Raw genomic sequence first — 15,052 nt, 5'->3', positions numbered from 1 at the left:
AGCATCACAAGGAGACAAGGATAGTGCACTTGAACCTTGGGCAAGGAGTTCATCCACTTGCCCTTGTTCCTCTTGGTCCTTCTCCGGGGGCATAGTTTCCAAGCCATGTGCAATTTGATACTTCACTTCCATGTCTTTAATTAAATTTCCTACACATTCATCAACACAAAAAGACATAGAAGAAGTGTTTGTGGGTAAGAGCTTATTTTCTTCACCAAGGGCAAGAGGCAAAAGATCATTTGGTGCCCACCCAAGGTTGGCCTTAGAATCTAACAAGCACCCTTTACTCACTTGTGTTTGTGGTTTTTCTCTCATTTGATATTTTTCTTTTCTCTCACCCCCACCACTCTCTCTTGAATTTTGCACCACACACTCTTGTCTTTTATCACGCTCTCTTGGCTTTTTAGACTCACTTTCACTCTCAAGCCTTTTCTCTCTCTCTCGTTGTTTTTCTCTACTAATTTGGTTTAAGCTCATCGAAGAGGAGACATTTCCATATACATCATGAGGCTTATGTGAGAAATGGAAAGAAGAGGATGTAGTCAAATGACTTGATGAGTTACCTCTTTGGTTCGTGTCAACACCACCATGTAGGTAGGTAGGCCTCAATCGAGCTCTATATGAGACTTCTTCTTCAATTGGCCTCTCAAATCCCTTATGGCTAACATGATCTCTCACCCTCCTAGAATGCCACTCTCTATGAGACTTTGGAACTCGTTCCCCACGACTTCCTCTATCAAGTCCATCTTCATGGTACCTTGATTCATAGTCACCTCTATCATCACCATAGAGCCCAACTCTCCCTTGTTGATTGCCCATCCCAAATCTACCATAGCCTCCATTCTCATCCCGATTTGCCATATTCCCTCCTTCAATTTCCCCACAAGACTCCACCCCTCCATGTTGGTTTCCTACCCCAAAACGACCATACTCCTCATTTCCTCCTCCAAACCACCTATTGGCTCCATTACCCCTCGACACTACATGCTCTATGCCGGAACCTTTGAGATGTAGATGGTCACTTTTAGGAGTGACGGATCTTGATGCACGAACCTCCTTTAAGACTCCAACCAATGTGTTTTGATTGGATTTCCATCGGGTCTCGAACTCCTTCTTCCGGGCATCCATCCGGGCATCCCATTCTCTCATCTCTTGTTTGAGATCACAACTAAAATCTTCCATCATTTGGGACATCATGCTCACTAGATCCCCTTCGGGTTTGGAATTACTTGAGCCCGCGCCCTTCTCGACTTCCTCCTCGTGGATGTCCACCATTTTGTTGGATCGAGTCATAGGAGGCATCAAAGTTTCCTACAAACACAAAAACAAAGACTAGGGACTAGTCTTAGAGATTAGTAAAATTAAGAAAGAGAGATTTAAGAAGCTAACTCACCCCAATGTAGTATCCCAACACCCCCCCAAGTCACTCACCAATGTCACTCGGTAGGTTTAGAATATAGTGGGGCTAGTATCACACACTCTCGATCCAATTCCCACTCGTTGGCGCCCGAACAACTCAATCAAGGTATACACCTCAAGAACATATGGACACCAAGTAGTAAATACCAAAGTAATAATGATTAAACATATGAAAGCAAGGAAAACTAGGCCTAGAGCAAACACACACACTAACGAACACAAGACATGGGATGAAGCTTTTTGCTGAAATCTGGCTGATCTTTATGAATTTTTTTGGTATTGATCCCCGCGCCCAATTTGGATGAATTTTAGTGGATAGATTCTCAAACAACTCTAGATCAAGGGAAAAATAGCCATATATAGTCAGATTTGATAATTTGATAGGTTTTGTATGGTTTTTCCCAACTATGCCAAAACAGGGCAATGATGTTAATCTCCACAGTTAACTAGGCAAACGAAGAAAATTTTTGATGAAATTTTGCAGGTAGCTAGGAAAGATAACATAGATCATACAAACAAAATTTCAGCTTAATCTAAGCACAATTGATCAATCCGATCATCCCAACAAAAACAGAGTCAAAACAAAGAACCAAAGGAAAAATAACCCAACCCAAAGCAACAATAGATCTAACACCTAGTGGGTACTAGGCTCTAGATACCAAATGATAAGGATCCATGTAGTTTATGATCCATTTTCCAAGGATTACCCATTTATGATGCTTGATCTAACTATTTTTGTGATGCTATTTTCAATTTATCAACACAAGACAAAAGATAATAGATGATCCAACCAACAAAAATTGAATCTAAACAAGAAAGGATGGAAGATTAGGAATGGAAAGCATGTGTATAATGATGAGATAAAAGAGCTACAACCATAGGACCTTAACCAAAAAGATGGAGACAACCCTAGGCAACTTTCAATAGCTCTATTACCCCTTGGCTCCACTACTCAATGGATACACCCCATTGATGCATACCTCTACTTGAATCAATCTATGGAATTGAAACAAACAACCTTCAAGAAAGGAATTGGATACATTCCTCAAAGAGGAAAAACTCACTAGGGAGATAACTTCAATCACAATCTTATCTCAATCTAGAATGAAAAATGACACTAAAAGGTATTTATACTAAGGGCCCAAAATGTGGAAAAAGGCCCTCAAAAACTAAGTCTCGGGTGATTCACCCGGTCGGGTGAATTGCAGGGTGCAAAACACCCGCCCGGTGTTCTCTCTGGACTCCCTCGCTAGTTCTGCGCGACTTCTGTAAAACCACCATAACTCCCTCATTCGGACTCCGATTGAGATGTGCAAGATACCCACGCGAAGATGTTTCCACGACGAAGACGATGGTGGTAGTTTCATAGCTTTCGGATATCATCTCAATAGGACAGTTTCTGGTTGAATCCAGCTATAGTTGAAATCCTTGACGCACGGCTTCCATGATCATATCACCACCATTAGTTTTGGAGGATTACATGCAATTAAATATGTGGACAGATCAATGAAATACTATAAAAAGAACTGAAATCTTTTGTTATAATGGATCCCTCGTTCTATAATTAATTGGTTTTAAAATAGAATCCTAAAAATTTCTATTAATATAGATAAATGAGGGGGGAGGAGTGGGGATGCTCCGGCGAGAAATAGTGGCTGAGGCGAAGTCGACATCAATCTTGGGTTGCTTCTATAGAAACCATTTCTAGTAGAACAAACGTTATATTTCTGCCCGTAGGGGCGTAGCGCAGTTGGCAGGATAAATCTTACTGCAACAAACGTTATATTTCATGTTTGTAGCTCAACGTACTGGGATATAATTAGCCCTCCACGCAACACACTTTTTTTTGCAAGTGTAAACAAATAAACAATGTCATTCATCCACTGATATAATTAAAAATATTGTAGACAACAAAATCAACATAACCGTATAATTACTATGAAAAATCCAGTTTCAAAATATATAGGTCAAGCACCACATGTTAGTTATGATGCCCACCACACAATTAGGTTCAATTAATAATGCTTAATGATCATTCCAAATATCACGCAACAAAATTTAACTTTATTAGCCACCAACCAAATTTTGAGATGAAATGATCTTCTTATATGCGAATGCCAACGACTGACTTAGACTTGAACCAATTGCCATAAATCATAGATTTGGAATCTAGGTTTTAGTCAAATATATGAATTTTATGTATTTTGGTGCGTTTACTTTTTATGATTGATAATGCGTGCAAGTGATTTTTTTTCCTTTATTATTATAGTTTCTTCTATGCGCCGGTATTTAGAGATGAGATAGAAAGTATTTGGACGACACATAAATAGTTAATGGAAGAGACTATTTTAGTGACATAATTGCATATGCCCTTATTTATACCTATTATCATATTATCAATATGTGTTTTGAAATAGCGATTAAAGAAGTGCAATTGTGCCATATGAGCTAGTATTAATTATTGGGGTTTGGATCCCCTGCTGTGGCTCCAAGCACAGCAAGGGCTGCTGTCACATACAGCCAAATTTTTAATATTAAAATATAACATTAAAATAATATATAAAATATTAATTTTTTTTATTTTAAAATATTTGCTATGTGTAACAGCAGCCCCTGCTGTGCTTGGAGCCACAGCAGGGGATCCAAATCCTAATTATTGGTAGCGTTTTTTTTTCCATTTTTCGGTTGAGGTACTACTTCTTTTCTCGTGGCTGAGTGGGCTACACTGCACATGCCTTGATGCACTCTTGCATGCCGCTTGCGCGCTCCACAGTGTACAACATGGGAGCGTATGGTCCAGGTCGAGTGCCACAGTTAAAAATTAATTTTAAAGAATTATTATTTAAAATAATATATTCATATAACTAATTTAATTTTATTTTTAAAAAATTATTATAATAATAATAGAAATAAATTATACTCCACATATTTATATAAATATATAGATTTGTTGAAAAGTAGAATTATACAATTAAGGTTAATTAAATAGTTAAAGTTGAGATTACTCTAATAATTGAAGTTAAAATTTTGAAAAAATGTGGATTAATTTTTTATTTTGAGAAACGAGATAGTTGAGGTACGAGGCTTTAAATTAGATAATTCAAATAAGGAGCCCATTGTAGGCCATATCCAATAATGAAAATTAGATAAAATCATAAAATTATATGCCACCCACTGTTTTTTTACTGAGGATTTGAATTGCAGAAGAATGACCTTTTCCACACAGTCCCTTTAGCCGCCATTTTCCCAAGAAAGATTCTTGATCACCAACTGTTCGATGGAAAGACAGTGGGTCCCAGAGAGTTGGCCCTACTGGAAAATTACAAGTGCACAAATGTGGATAGGGGATGGAAGGAAGGAAGACTTGTTTTGCACCTCTTCATTCTCATCCCAAGCGATTAAATAACTGAAGATCCCCATTTTCTAATTCTTGATTAGTGCCGACTTCCTGGTGAACTTGTCTTTATTTTATTGGACGGTTCTATTTTATAATTTATTCTGGTGCATAATTATTGGTTTCTGTTTGTCTATTCACTCATTTGGCCTTTCTTCTTGCTGTTTCTAAAGATGTGTAATGTCTCCTCATTGGCTCCCACAGAAATACACCCTTTTTTCCTCTCCCATTTCTTGAAAAATCTTCATGTGTGCTTTACCTGCCCATTTTGCAGTTGATTTTCTTTTTTTGAGGGGGGTGATTTCTCACCTAACAGTTGACTTTCAGATGAAAAGAGCAATCTTGATCTAGGATTCTTGTTAATTGCACCCTGTTTTGTTTGAAGAAAATAGGCGGTGTGATGTTAGGGTCTGGGATGAATCTGATCACCACAATTATTGGGTTTGGAATGAGTGCAACTTTCATTGTTTTTGTCTGCACTAGACTCGTTTGTGGGCGCCTCCGCCGCTTGGAGGCGCAGCAAATGCTGGAGATGCATTCAAGAATCGATCTTGAGCTGGTATTTCTGTGTTTTCCTTGTTTTTTAGATAACTGTTGGTGTGTGATTACCTATGATCATTGCAATCTTGATCATTTCCTTGTGCTCTTGCTGTGGATTTAGGGTAATTGAATGTTTCTCATAATGCTGCTTAGTTAAAACTATGTGATTTTTTTCCTTGTGTGATTGTTTCATCTCTTTTTATCCTAACTTGAATGTGTATCTTCTGTGGAATCTCTTTGTTGAGATTACATTGTCAGTGTGTGCTTTTTTGGACTGAAAAATCTGAATAGTTGGAAGTTCATGTACTTGGACACCTTTTAGTTCATGTGCAAAACAAGAATCGAGCGAAAGTTCGTTAATTAGGCACAATTATCCCTCATTTATAATGGTTAAGCTTGTCTTTGCCCCTTTTGAAAGTTGCATAAAAGGGTAAGTGAGGAGATGGGATGTAAACAAACTATAATAAGTAGATTGCTTTATTCATATGGAGATGAGGCATGAGGTTTCCATCACCATTGCATTCTTGAAGCTTACTATCACCAAATATAATAGCTTCTTTGGATGTGTGGTTTTTGGCAGCCAGAGCATCGGATTAATGGCCTTGAACCAGTGGTCGTTGCAGCAATCCCTACAATGAAGTTCAATCGTGAAGCATTCAGCTCGATGGAGAATACACAGTGAGTTGATATGTAGTAATAAGTTGGTGTTTATTGTTAATTATAGTTGATTGAGAAGATTGTGTTTGAACTGAATATTTATGAAATTGCAGATGCAGCATTTGTTTGTCAGAGTATCAAGAGAAAGAAGTGTTGAGAATTATGCCAAAATGTGGGCATAGCTTCCATCTATGCTGCATAGATACATGGCTTAGGAAGCAGTCCACCTGCCCAGTTTGTCGTCTCTCGATACAGGAATCCATCGAGGCGCCTCCTCCGACAACGCCACAATCGTCTGAGATCTCAGCCGAGCATTCGCAGCAGTGGCTGCTCCCACGCCGAGAGGCTAGCCCGATGCATCCCTATCCCAATGCAGCATCTGTAGAAGCAATCTCTAGATCAACATAGCATCTACTGCTTCACTAGCTTTTTTTTCTCCCTTTTATGATTCTGATAAATTGGAATTTGCAGAATATAGAAGGGATTGTAGGCTGTGTATTTATGTTATGTAAGTTTCTTGCTGTATAATATCAGCAGATTCGTTTCATTTTAGAAGGGAATTTGGTGTGTAAATGAAGTTGAGATTCATTCATTCATGGAAATATATTACATAGTACATCACTTGTAGAAGCGAAAATTTTAAGATGATTGAACTAATTTTGTGGGACGGGCAAAAATAGACTATTTTTTGGGAAGAATGGAGTATTTATTTACGAGATATTGTTTCTTGTGATTAATTTAAAAAAATTACAGTACCAATTTGGTTCACGAAAAAATAGTTATGTTTTTTCTTATACGTCCACCAAAATCATTGTGTCTATTTATGATAAGTTTCTCCTTTTGATAGTTTGATGAGATAAATCTCATTTTTACTAACTATATTTTAATTTTTTTTTTTCCATCTTTCTTACTTTATCAATGTCCTACAACTACGTATCTTGTATTACCAAAATTATTTTTTGGACGCAGATGCTATTCTACACACATGCAGAACCACTAAACATTTGTTATATCATAAATCGTTAGAACCATTACATTAGCACACGAGATTATAAATATACCATATTACACTTGATACATTATTATATGAGCATACAAGGTGTGTGAAAATATATACTGGTGTCATTCGTTTGCTATGAGTCTATGACACATTTATATGTGATTATCCATTTAAGATTAAGTTGTGAGATTATTTTAATAGGAAGGAGATGATTATAACTTATTACTATTATAGTATGATTATTCATCTACGCTTAAGTTGTGAGATTCAATCTTATTAATCAAACATAATGCATATTCAATTATAAGATATAATCTTTCAAACACATAATGTATATTCAATCATAAGATATAATCTTTCAAACTGAACATCCTAGTATTATACTCCTTCGGTCCCACTTTAGGAGTCCCGATTTACTACTTTTGGGTGTCCAATTTTAGGAGTCTCGGTTGGAATATTCCATAATTGGTAATAGGCCCCACATTCCACTAACCTTTTCCACTCTCATTTTATTATAAAACTAATATATAAAAGTAGGACCCACATTCCATATCTTTTTTCACCAACTTTCCTTTATATTTCTTAAATCCCGTGCCGAATTCAACCGGGATTCCTAAAGTGGGACGGATGGAGTAGTAGATCTTAAAAGCAAAATTGAACTCATGACCTTTCCTTTTTAAAGTCCTGTAATGTGGTTAGTAAAAGTAGATAGTATAGCATTAGTAAATAATTGTAGAGAATGAGATTATCAATATAAACAAAATTAGAAATAATAAGCACGGGATCATTGTTTAGCATCAAATTAACGTTTCAAAAGTTAATAATTTTTGAAAGAAAGATAATAGTAATAGGTAAGCATCAAATTAAATGAAGAATTTAGCGTGAAAACATTGTTTGATCGATGTGATCGCAATCGCAACAATAGAAAGGCATTGATCGAGAAAGAAAAGGTATTTGGATCGCAGAATCAATCAAGATTGATTGATGGGTTCGAGCGACGACATGCCGGCGGGCACGGTGAAGAACATTCTGGAGCAAGAATCGCTCAAGTGGGTATTCGTCGGCGGCAAAGGCGGAGTCGGGAAGACTACGTGCAGCTCCATCATGTCAATTCTGCTCGCCAAAGTTCGGCCCTCTGTGCTCATAATCTCCACCGACCCCGCCCACAACCTCAGCGATGCGTTCCAGCAGAGGTTCACCAAGAACCCCACCCTCGTTAGCGGCTTCACAAACTTGTACGCAATGGTCAGGAAATTCACGCCTCAATTTCTGTGTTTAGGGATTTTGAATTTTCACCGACCTGCCGTTGCATGCATATAAAAAAGTGCAATTTTATCATCTCTTTCTTCAAGTAGGGCCCATTTTGATTGATGAATCTAATTGATTATGTTATTCAAATTTCGTGTTGACCTGATGTCAAACTGGGTTGATATGTTTATTGTGTGGAGTATAAGAAGAGTTTAATGTAAACCTTGTTGATATGGCTAAGATGTTGTATGTTTAGTGATATAGCCCCTTTCTTCTAGGAAGTTGATCCTAATGTGGATAATGAGGAAAACCTTAGTTCAGATGGGGCCGATGGGTTTATGTCAGACTTGACAAATTCCATCCCAGGAATCGATGAGGCTATGAGTTTTGGAGAAATGCTCAAGTAAGTCTGCTACCATTACTGTGATCAAACTTTATGCAACTCAAAAGTTTGTTTTGCTTTTGGTGTAAACAGATTTTTATGAAAACCTGACATGTTTCACAAATAAAAGACACATTTACCTTTTCCATTTTATGGCTGCTATTATCATTACTTCTAAAATGTAAATTTATGCTTGATTTCTTTTATTCATGATTTATATACATTTGTTCAATCATTCTTAAATCTGAATATGTATTGCAGGCTAGTGCAGACTATGGATTATTCTGTTATAGTGTTTGATACAGCTCCAACTGGTCACACTCTTCGGTTGTTACAATTTCCCTCGACATTAGAGAAGGGTCTTTCAAAGCTAATGAGTTTGAGGAATAAATTTGGTGGATTGTTCACCCAGGTACAGGGATGCTGACTTTTGAAGTAATTTTTTCCCAAAATGTAATACTGTAGTATATTTTTGAAGGTCCTACTGTGAATCTGAGACGTAAGGTAAACATTTAGTGAATGCCTCTCAATAAAAGGCATCTAGGATTTATAATTACTGTATTCTCATTAGGCCTTGTTTACATGTCAGTTTGATCATGTGCTAGGATGTTGATTATCTCCAGACATTTGTTTGGCTTTCTGTCATTTTTTAGTTCTAACGATCAGTGTTTCCTTTTCTCAATGGCTCCAATATTTTTCCTAAGAATATTCTTCATGTTAATGTCCAGCTTTTTCATGCAGATGACTCGCATGTTTGGTGTTGGTGATGATTTTGGTGAGGATGACATCTTAGGGAAGCTTGAAAGTATGAAAGATGTGATCGAACAAGTAAACAGGCAATTTAAGGATCCCGTAAGACCTTTAAATACTTCTCTTGTGCTGTTTATACCTGAGGTTTATTTATCCGTGTTATAAATGAGTCGTTTGGTTTTGTTTTTTCAAAAGCATTTCCTTGTATTGTTCATTTTGATTAACACGATTTTTGGTGCTCTTGGGTGATGATTATAATAGAATCTCTGTTTCCTGATTACGTCTGGCAGGATTTGACTACTTTCATCTGTGTTTGCATTCCGGAGTTCCTGTCTCTGTATGAAACTGAGCGACTAGTTCAAGAGCTTACAAAATTTGAGATAGATACTCATAATATCGTTATTAACCAAGTAATATTTGACGAAGAAGGTGAACATTTCATTTTCAGTGCTGTGGTGTTTTTCTTATATATCAAATTGATTTATTTTGATCTTTGTTGCATCTTAACTTCAGTTGTTGAGTCAAAATTGCTCAAAGCTAGAATGCAGATGCAACGGAAGTATCTGGATCAGTTCTACGTATTGTATGATGACTTCAACATAACTAAGTTACCATTGCTGCCCCAGGAGGTATATAGTCATTGCATTGATGCTTTTATTGTGGTTCGTTTGAAAACCCGTATCACACATTTGCATTTGCAAGAGTGTTTCCATCTAGAGTTTCATAACATCAACTCTATCATTGCTTGATTTCCGAGCTTTATGATATAGTCTAACTACCTGATATATTTATGTATGCACTTGATGGATATTGAACAGGTTTGCGGAGTTCAAGCCTTGCAAGCATTTTCACAACATTTTTTGACACAATATGAAGCATCTATTCAACGCGGGACGGTAGAGGAGGTGGAGCAGAGAGTATTGATCTTAAAAGAACAGCTCAAAGGAGCTGAATTGGAACTTGAAAGTGTTAAAAAAGGGAAACAGAAGGCTTGAACAGTCAGCATTGCAGCCCCTGACTTTGTCTCATTTCAACTCCAACATGGGTATCATTAGCATGTGTAGTTAATTTAAATCTTGCAGAAACTCTTTTTCCTCAAGGCCAATAAGGGAAGATTTATTTTTTAATTTTTTAAAAATATTAGTTTTATTATTCAATGAAGTTAATTTTTGTATCTGACCAGAAATTCGGAGTCCATTTTATTCAAATGTCAACATTTACAGGCTCTCTATAAAAGAGTTCTACTTGTCGGGCATTAGGACTCCTCACTGTTATGCATGTGAGTGAGCCCGATAGAACGAGAACCTTGTCAGGTATAGGCTTCGCCTTCACCACGCCTTTGAAGCTCTGTCCCTGCAGCGCCTTAGAGAAGGTGTGTGAGCGTGGCTGGCTTCACCATGATCTCTATTCTCTACCCCTGACCGAACGGTGGCAACTGTTGATTTCAGATTATTGCTGCAAATGAGAGAAACAAGTAATCTGACAAGAATTGTACGTTGTGACATTTGCATTTTCCAGATTTCACACAATTTCAACAATATTGATTTTCCAGATTTCACAACAAAAAAACAAGTATACCTGACATTTGCATCAGATTACATGTTATGTCACATACAAGTTTTTAACTATCTGAACTTAATTTACAAGTTTGTTGATCACAAAAATCAAAGTGCACCTTCATATAAAAGTTTTGAGGCATATTCCAAAATAAGACAAGCCATATTGAACTAAGACAAAACATATATAAGTATTTATAAAAGATGGATGGACAACAATATCAAAGTGTCCATCCTTGGAGCATGTTATTGTCAACAGCCATACTTCTAGGAACAGATGGTCCTTCTCCAAGATTATAGTGATGATACCTGTCACAAAAATATTTATTTCATTTTTCAATTTTATAGCAAAAAAAATTTATATATAGATGTTGATATATACCCTATTTGTAGAAAAGGCTCAGGCTCCATTGCCATGTGAGTGGAAGCTTGTATTTGAAGTGGAAAGCTACTGCCTTCAGATGAGGTCAGATTCCATGGACATGGAAGGGCTCTCAGGCCTTGTCCCTCCATCTCCACCTGCAAAATTCCCAACCTCATTTATTTCGATTTTTTGCACAAATTTAGACGATTTATATAACATTTGATCTCAAACAATAACAAATCTATTATTTGACCAATAAAATCACACCAGTTATATATATGTCTACTATACAAAAATGTGGGTTATGAACTGAAATTTAAAGTATGTATTATGGTAAATTAAATAATTATATTACCGGCATTTCTAGGGAAATCTTGATCTTGAGCTGCTTGTTCATGTCTCCTAGTTCACGTTCCTGCAAGAATGTGATTATTTAATGAATAAGTTGGTCTTTCAAAACAATATATTTGAGGTATGTAGTTATAGCATTTAATTTTATTTTTAAAATAATTAATGACAAGATCATTTTTATTAAAATCATTTATAAGGTGTGTTTTGGTCAATGGGATTACTTTATGGAGATAAGACTCTTCTTCTTTTTAAAATATTTTTTTTTAATTTTAAGTTCTAATTTTTTTGTTTATTTTATACTAATGCATGCCAAAGAATTTTTTAGTTTAGATTTCGAAATGTCTGTGTTACATTTGTACAAATTAAATTATGCAATTATTGTGAAATATAATTATTTGCTTAACCCAAAACTTACCTTTCTGCGAAGCTCTTCCATTTGTTCCATCAAAATCTGCGTCTGCAGACAATTTCAATTTTTAATATTATTATCAGCCCATGCCAAAAATGTTAAACATTTTCACACCCTATGCATAGTGCTAAATAAACCATCACGTATATATGTTATTTAAGCAATTTCTTAAGAAAAGAAATTAAATTACTGACGTAATAATGCATGACATGAAAAAATCCCTAAATATATTTTATTTACCCGATCAACAAGCAATTCACCATCTTATGGATGTGGCAATACCAAAAATTTACTTTGAAATTTGAAGTTGGATAAATTGGTTAATATATCACCACTGTCCAATTAAATCAATAGTATAAGAAAATTATAAATTATATGAATCCTACCTTCCTTTGCCTGGCCTGCGCAAGAGCACCTTCAAGCTGTTTTTCAAGATTTTGTAACTCCTTAATACTCAGAGGTCCAAGATCTTCTCCAAGCAAGTGCCTACCCATTAAATATCATAATACATGTATGTCAACACACACAATAAAATCAACACATTAATTATATATGGCTATTCCAAGCATAAATAAGTACCAAGATGAGTAATTTAATGTAATTTGCTTTCTCATCAAAGTCTCTAAGACCAAAATTAATAAACAATCAATGGTCAAGAAACACACTGGGTGTGTGTGTGTGTGTTTTGGAAAAGTGAGAAATAACCTTTGTGTCCGTTGAAGGGATTCATACTTGGCCTTCAATTTTGAGACCTCGTGGTACCAGCTCTGTAGGTGTAATCAACAAAAAAGAAGCCACTAATCAGACTTTCTTATGACGAAATTGATTTAATCAGCTCATTTAAATAATTAATTAATTAACTAACTAAACCTGTGTTTCTGTTTCAGTGGGATTGTCTTGAGTATTAAAGCAGCAACGATGGTAACGTTCAAGGGTCCTTGCCATGCTGCAAAAGCACCACAACTTTAATTCTATGTGAATCAATCAACAATTCTTGAAACTTCTTAATATAGTTCAAATTCCATCAACTTAATTAATTGATTTCCTACCTTGATCCCTCAAATTAATGCTACTAAAAAAAGATTTTTTTTCCTTCTCAGATTGTACAAGATTAAAATTTTTCAGACCAATTGTAGCACAAAGTCAAACTCTACTCTTAGGTTACTAAAAACGGGTGTCTCAGTTATGATTCGACGTGAAATTTATTTCTACAAGTCAATTTTTGTGAGAATTATAGAAATAAAGGCTAATATCACATTAGAAAGAAAAAGAATAAATATGCATAAGCCATGATTGTCTTCAACATCAAACAATTTAAAGATTGGTAACAGTTCTTGGATGAAGCGCAAATAATTACTTAGACACAAAACAGAAGAGTGAGATAGAAAGAGAAAGGAGAGGGAATCGAATATAATTAGGTTGTATTTCCAAACACAGAAAACAGAATTTGGAAGAGGAAGTGCAGCAAATACCCAAAATAAACTAAAAAATAAAAATAAGTAAAAAAACAGCACAACTGACATTGTTCAATTTAGGGGTGGGATCAGAGAAAAACTTGTGACAAACAAAAATAATCACTACAAAAAAAAATAAAATCAAGAATCTTCACACTCACAAAAGAAAATAAAAAGGGTTTCAGTTTCACCAAATAGGTTGCTACAGTTTTCTCTTCTTTAAAAGCCTGAGATTCAGACTACCCAAAAACCTCAAAAAAAGAAGAAAAATCTGACCTGCAGTTTGTAAAACTTTCATCGAGAAATGCTCCAATTGCCCAGAAACACATAAGCCTCACTGAGCCTTGTGTTTCCCTTCAAATTATGCAATAATTCACATACATACATTCTCTCTCTCTCTCTAGAATTGGTGTACGTACTGAATTCAACGATTAAACCGCAAGATCTAAGAACGTAAAGCAAACAAGACAAAATCTGAAACTGGCCCCACTATTAAAATATTGGTGAAGCATTAAAGAAACATAGGTAGAGAGATAGAAGAGGAGAGAGAAACCCTAGATCTTGCACAGAGGTCCAAGAGAGGTTGGAAAAAGAAAAACCTCCCAGAACGTGTCGATTGCAAAACTCCATCTCCATTTTCAACAATTTAAAAAGCATAAAATAAAAAAGTTTCAATCTTGGAAGTGATGGTGAAAGAATCCCAGAAACCCAAATCCCAAAAAAGAGAAAAACCCGTGGATAATGAAGTACAATTCCAAATTAACAATTCAAATTTAAACCTCTGCAAAAGTTAACAGAAAAGACCACTTTTTTATCTTGATTTTATTTTGAAGACTCAAGAACATAGTTTGTAGTTGTTGTTGTTGTATCAAAACAAGTAAACATAAAATCTTGCATGGTTTATTAGAGCCCCAAATCAGAACAACATTAACACATACACATGAACAGTTGATTGTGTGGCCATAGTTAGTTAGTTAGTTTAGTTAGTTGAGATTACCTAGTACTACCAAACTCATAGAGTTTTCCTCTGCTAGAGAAGATGATGAGGGCGACCTCGGCATCGCAGAGAACAGAGAGCTCATAAGCTTTCTTGAGAAGCCCATTTCTCCTCTTGGAAAAGGTAACCTGTCTGTTGATCTTGTTCTCTATTCTCTTCAACTCAACTCTCCCTCTCCCCATCTCTTTTTTTCTCTCTCTCTAATTCATTCACTGTGTGTGTGTGTGTGTGGGTGTGGGTGTGGCTGTGGCTGTGTGGGCAGTGAGGGTATGTATTTATTAGTAATAAAGTAGGGGGTGTCTGAAAATTCCTTGTCTTCATAAATACACATGAACATGTAGTTCTTGGATTTTCGTGTTGCGAGGAAATGGGTGTGCCACAATTCTTTAATTTCTTCATCATTTTTGGGCCCTTTTTACCCCAAACAATTTATTTTACTGTTCCTTTTATTCCATTTCTACTGTACTAGAAAACCTAACTGAAGACTCAATTTGTCTCGTGCGACACTGGGTTTTCTTGGGTAAACACGTT

The 15,052-nt window shown here is 35.9% G+C and overlaps 3 protein-coding genes across 6 annotated transcripts; 2 read left to right on the top strand and 1 right to left on the bottom strand.

Moving 5' to 3' along the window:
• Positions 1-4,784: 4,784 nt before the first annotated feature.
• Positions 4,785-6,640, top strand: LOC125219330 (RING-H2 finger protein ATL67-like). Its single transcript, XM_048121278.1, has 3 exons — positions 4,785-5,372; positions 5,934-6,031; positions 6,124-6,640. Exons 1-3 carry the CDS (start codon positions 5,214-5,216, stop codon positions 6,416-6,418), a joined length of 552 nt encoding a protein of 183 aa, XP_047977235.1. The 5' UTR covers positions 4,785-5,213; the 3' UTR covers positions 6,419-6,640.
• A 1,247-nt stretch (positions 6,641-7,887) lies between these two features.
• On the top strand, positions 7,888-10,521 carry LOC125218694 (ATPase GET3A-like). The gene is made up of 7 exons (XM_048120430.1): positions 7,888-8,255; positions 8,537-8,661; positions 8,902-9,052; positions 9,382-9,492; positions 9,681-9,819; positions 9,904-10,019; positions 10,209-10,521. Exons 1-7 carry the CDS (start codon positions 7,995-7,997, stop codon positions 10,383-10,385), a joined length of 1,080 nt encoding a protein of 359 aa, XP_047976387.1. The 5' UTR covers positions 7,888-7,994; the 3' UTR covers positions 10,386-10,521.
• A 150-nt stretch (positions 10,522-10,671) lies between these two features.
• Positions 10,672-14,804, bottom strand: LOC125218695 (agamous-like MADS-box protein MADS3). Of its 4 annotated transcripts, none has more exons than XM_048120431.1 (9): positions 14,522-14,804; positions 12,941-13,016; positions 12,776-12,837; positions 12,457-12,556; positions 12,077-12,118; positions 11,666-11,725; positions 11,329-11,465; positions 11,212-11,255; positions 10,672-10,807 (listed from the first exon to the last, which is right to left on the bottom strand). In XM_048120431.1, the coding sequence occupies exons 1-9, from the start codon at positions 14,701-14,703 to the stop codon at positions 10,719-10,721; spliced, it is 792 nt and encodes a 263-aa protein (XP_047976388.1). In that variant the 5' UTR covers positions 14,704-14,804; the 3' UTR covers positions 10,672-10,718. The 4 variants fall into 4 exon arrangements, with proteins under 4 accessions (XP_047976388.1, XP_047976391.1, XP_047976390.1 ...); XM_048120434.1 differs by lacking the exon at positions 14,522-14,804 and adding an exon at positions 13,801-14,394; XM_048120433.1 differs by having other exon boundaries at positions 10,753-10,845; positions 14,522-14,803.
• Between the last annotated feature and the right edge of the window lie 248 nt (positions 14,805-15,052).

The sequence above is a fragment of the Salvia hispanica genome, chromosome 4 (assembly GCF_023119035.1).
Source record: "Salvia hispanica cultivar TCC Black 2014 chromosome 4, UniMelb_Shisp_WGS_1.0, whole genome shotgun sequence".
Lineage (NCBI taxonomy): Eukaryota > Viridiplantae > Streptophyta > Magnoliopsida > Lamiales > Lamiaceae > Salvia > Salvia hispanica.
The sequence above is the reverse complement of the archived record's forward strand: the minus strand, read 5'-3'. Positions and strand labels throughout refer to the sequence as shown.

Excerpts from the sequence above, each read along its gene's own strand:
- LOC125219330 (XM_048121278.1), top strand. The coding sequence starts at position 5,214 with ATGTTAGGGTCTGGGATGAATCTGATCACCACAATTATTGGGTTTGGA. Across the intron at positions 5,373-5,933 it reads CAAGAATCGATCTTGAGCTG|CCAGAGCATCGGATTAATGG; the intron begins GTATTTCTGTGT and ends GGTTTTTGGCAG. Across the intron at positions 6,032-6,123 it reads AGCTCGATGGAGAATACACA|ATGCAGCATTTGTTTGTCAG; the intron begins GTGAGTTGATAT and ends ATGAAATTGCAG.
- LOC125218694 (XM_048120430.1), top strand. The coding sequence starts at position 7,995 with ATGGGTTCGAGCGACGACATGCCGGCGGGCACGGTGAAGAACATTCTG. Across the intron at positions 8,662-8,901 it reads AGTTTTGGAGAAATGCTCAA|GCTAGTGCAGACTATGGATT; the intron begins GTAAGTCTGCTA and ends TATGTATTGCAG. Across the intron at positions 9,053-9,381 it reads TTGGTGGATTGTTCACCCAG|ATGACTCGCATGTTTGGTGT; the intron begins GTACAGGGATGC and ends TTTTTCATGCAG.
- LOC125218695 (XM_048120431.1), bottom strand. The coding sequence starts at position 14,703 with ATGGGGAGAGGGAGAGTTGAGTTGAAGAGAATAGAGAACAAGATCAAC. Across the intron at positions 13,017-14,521 it reads TATGAGTTTGGTAGTACTAG|CATGGCAAGGACCCTTGAAC; the intron begins GTAATCTCAACT and ends GTGCTTTTGCAG. Across the intron at positions 12,557-12,775 it reads TCCCTTCAACGGACACAAAG|GCACTTGCTTGGAGAAGATC; the intron begins GTTATTTCTCAC and ends TTTAATGGGTAG.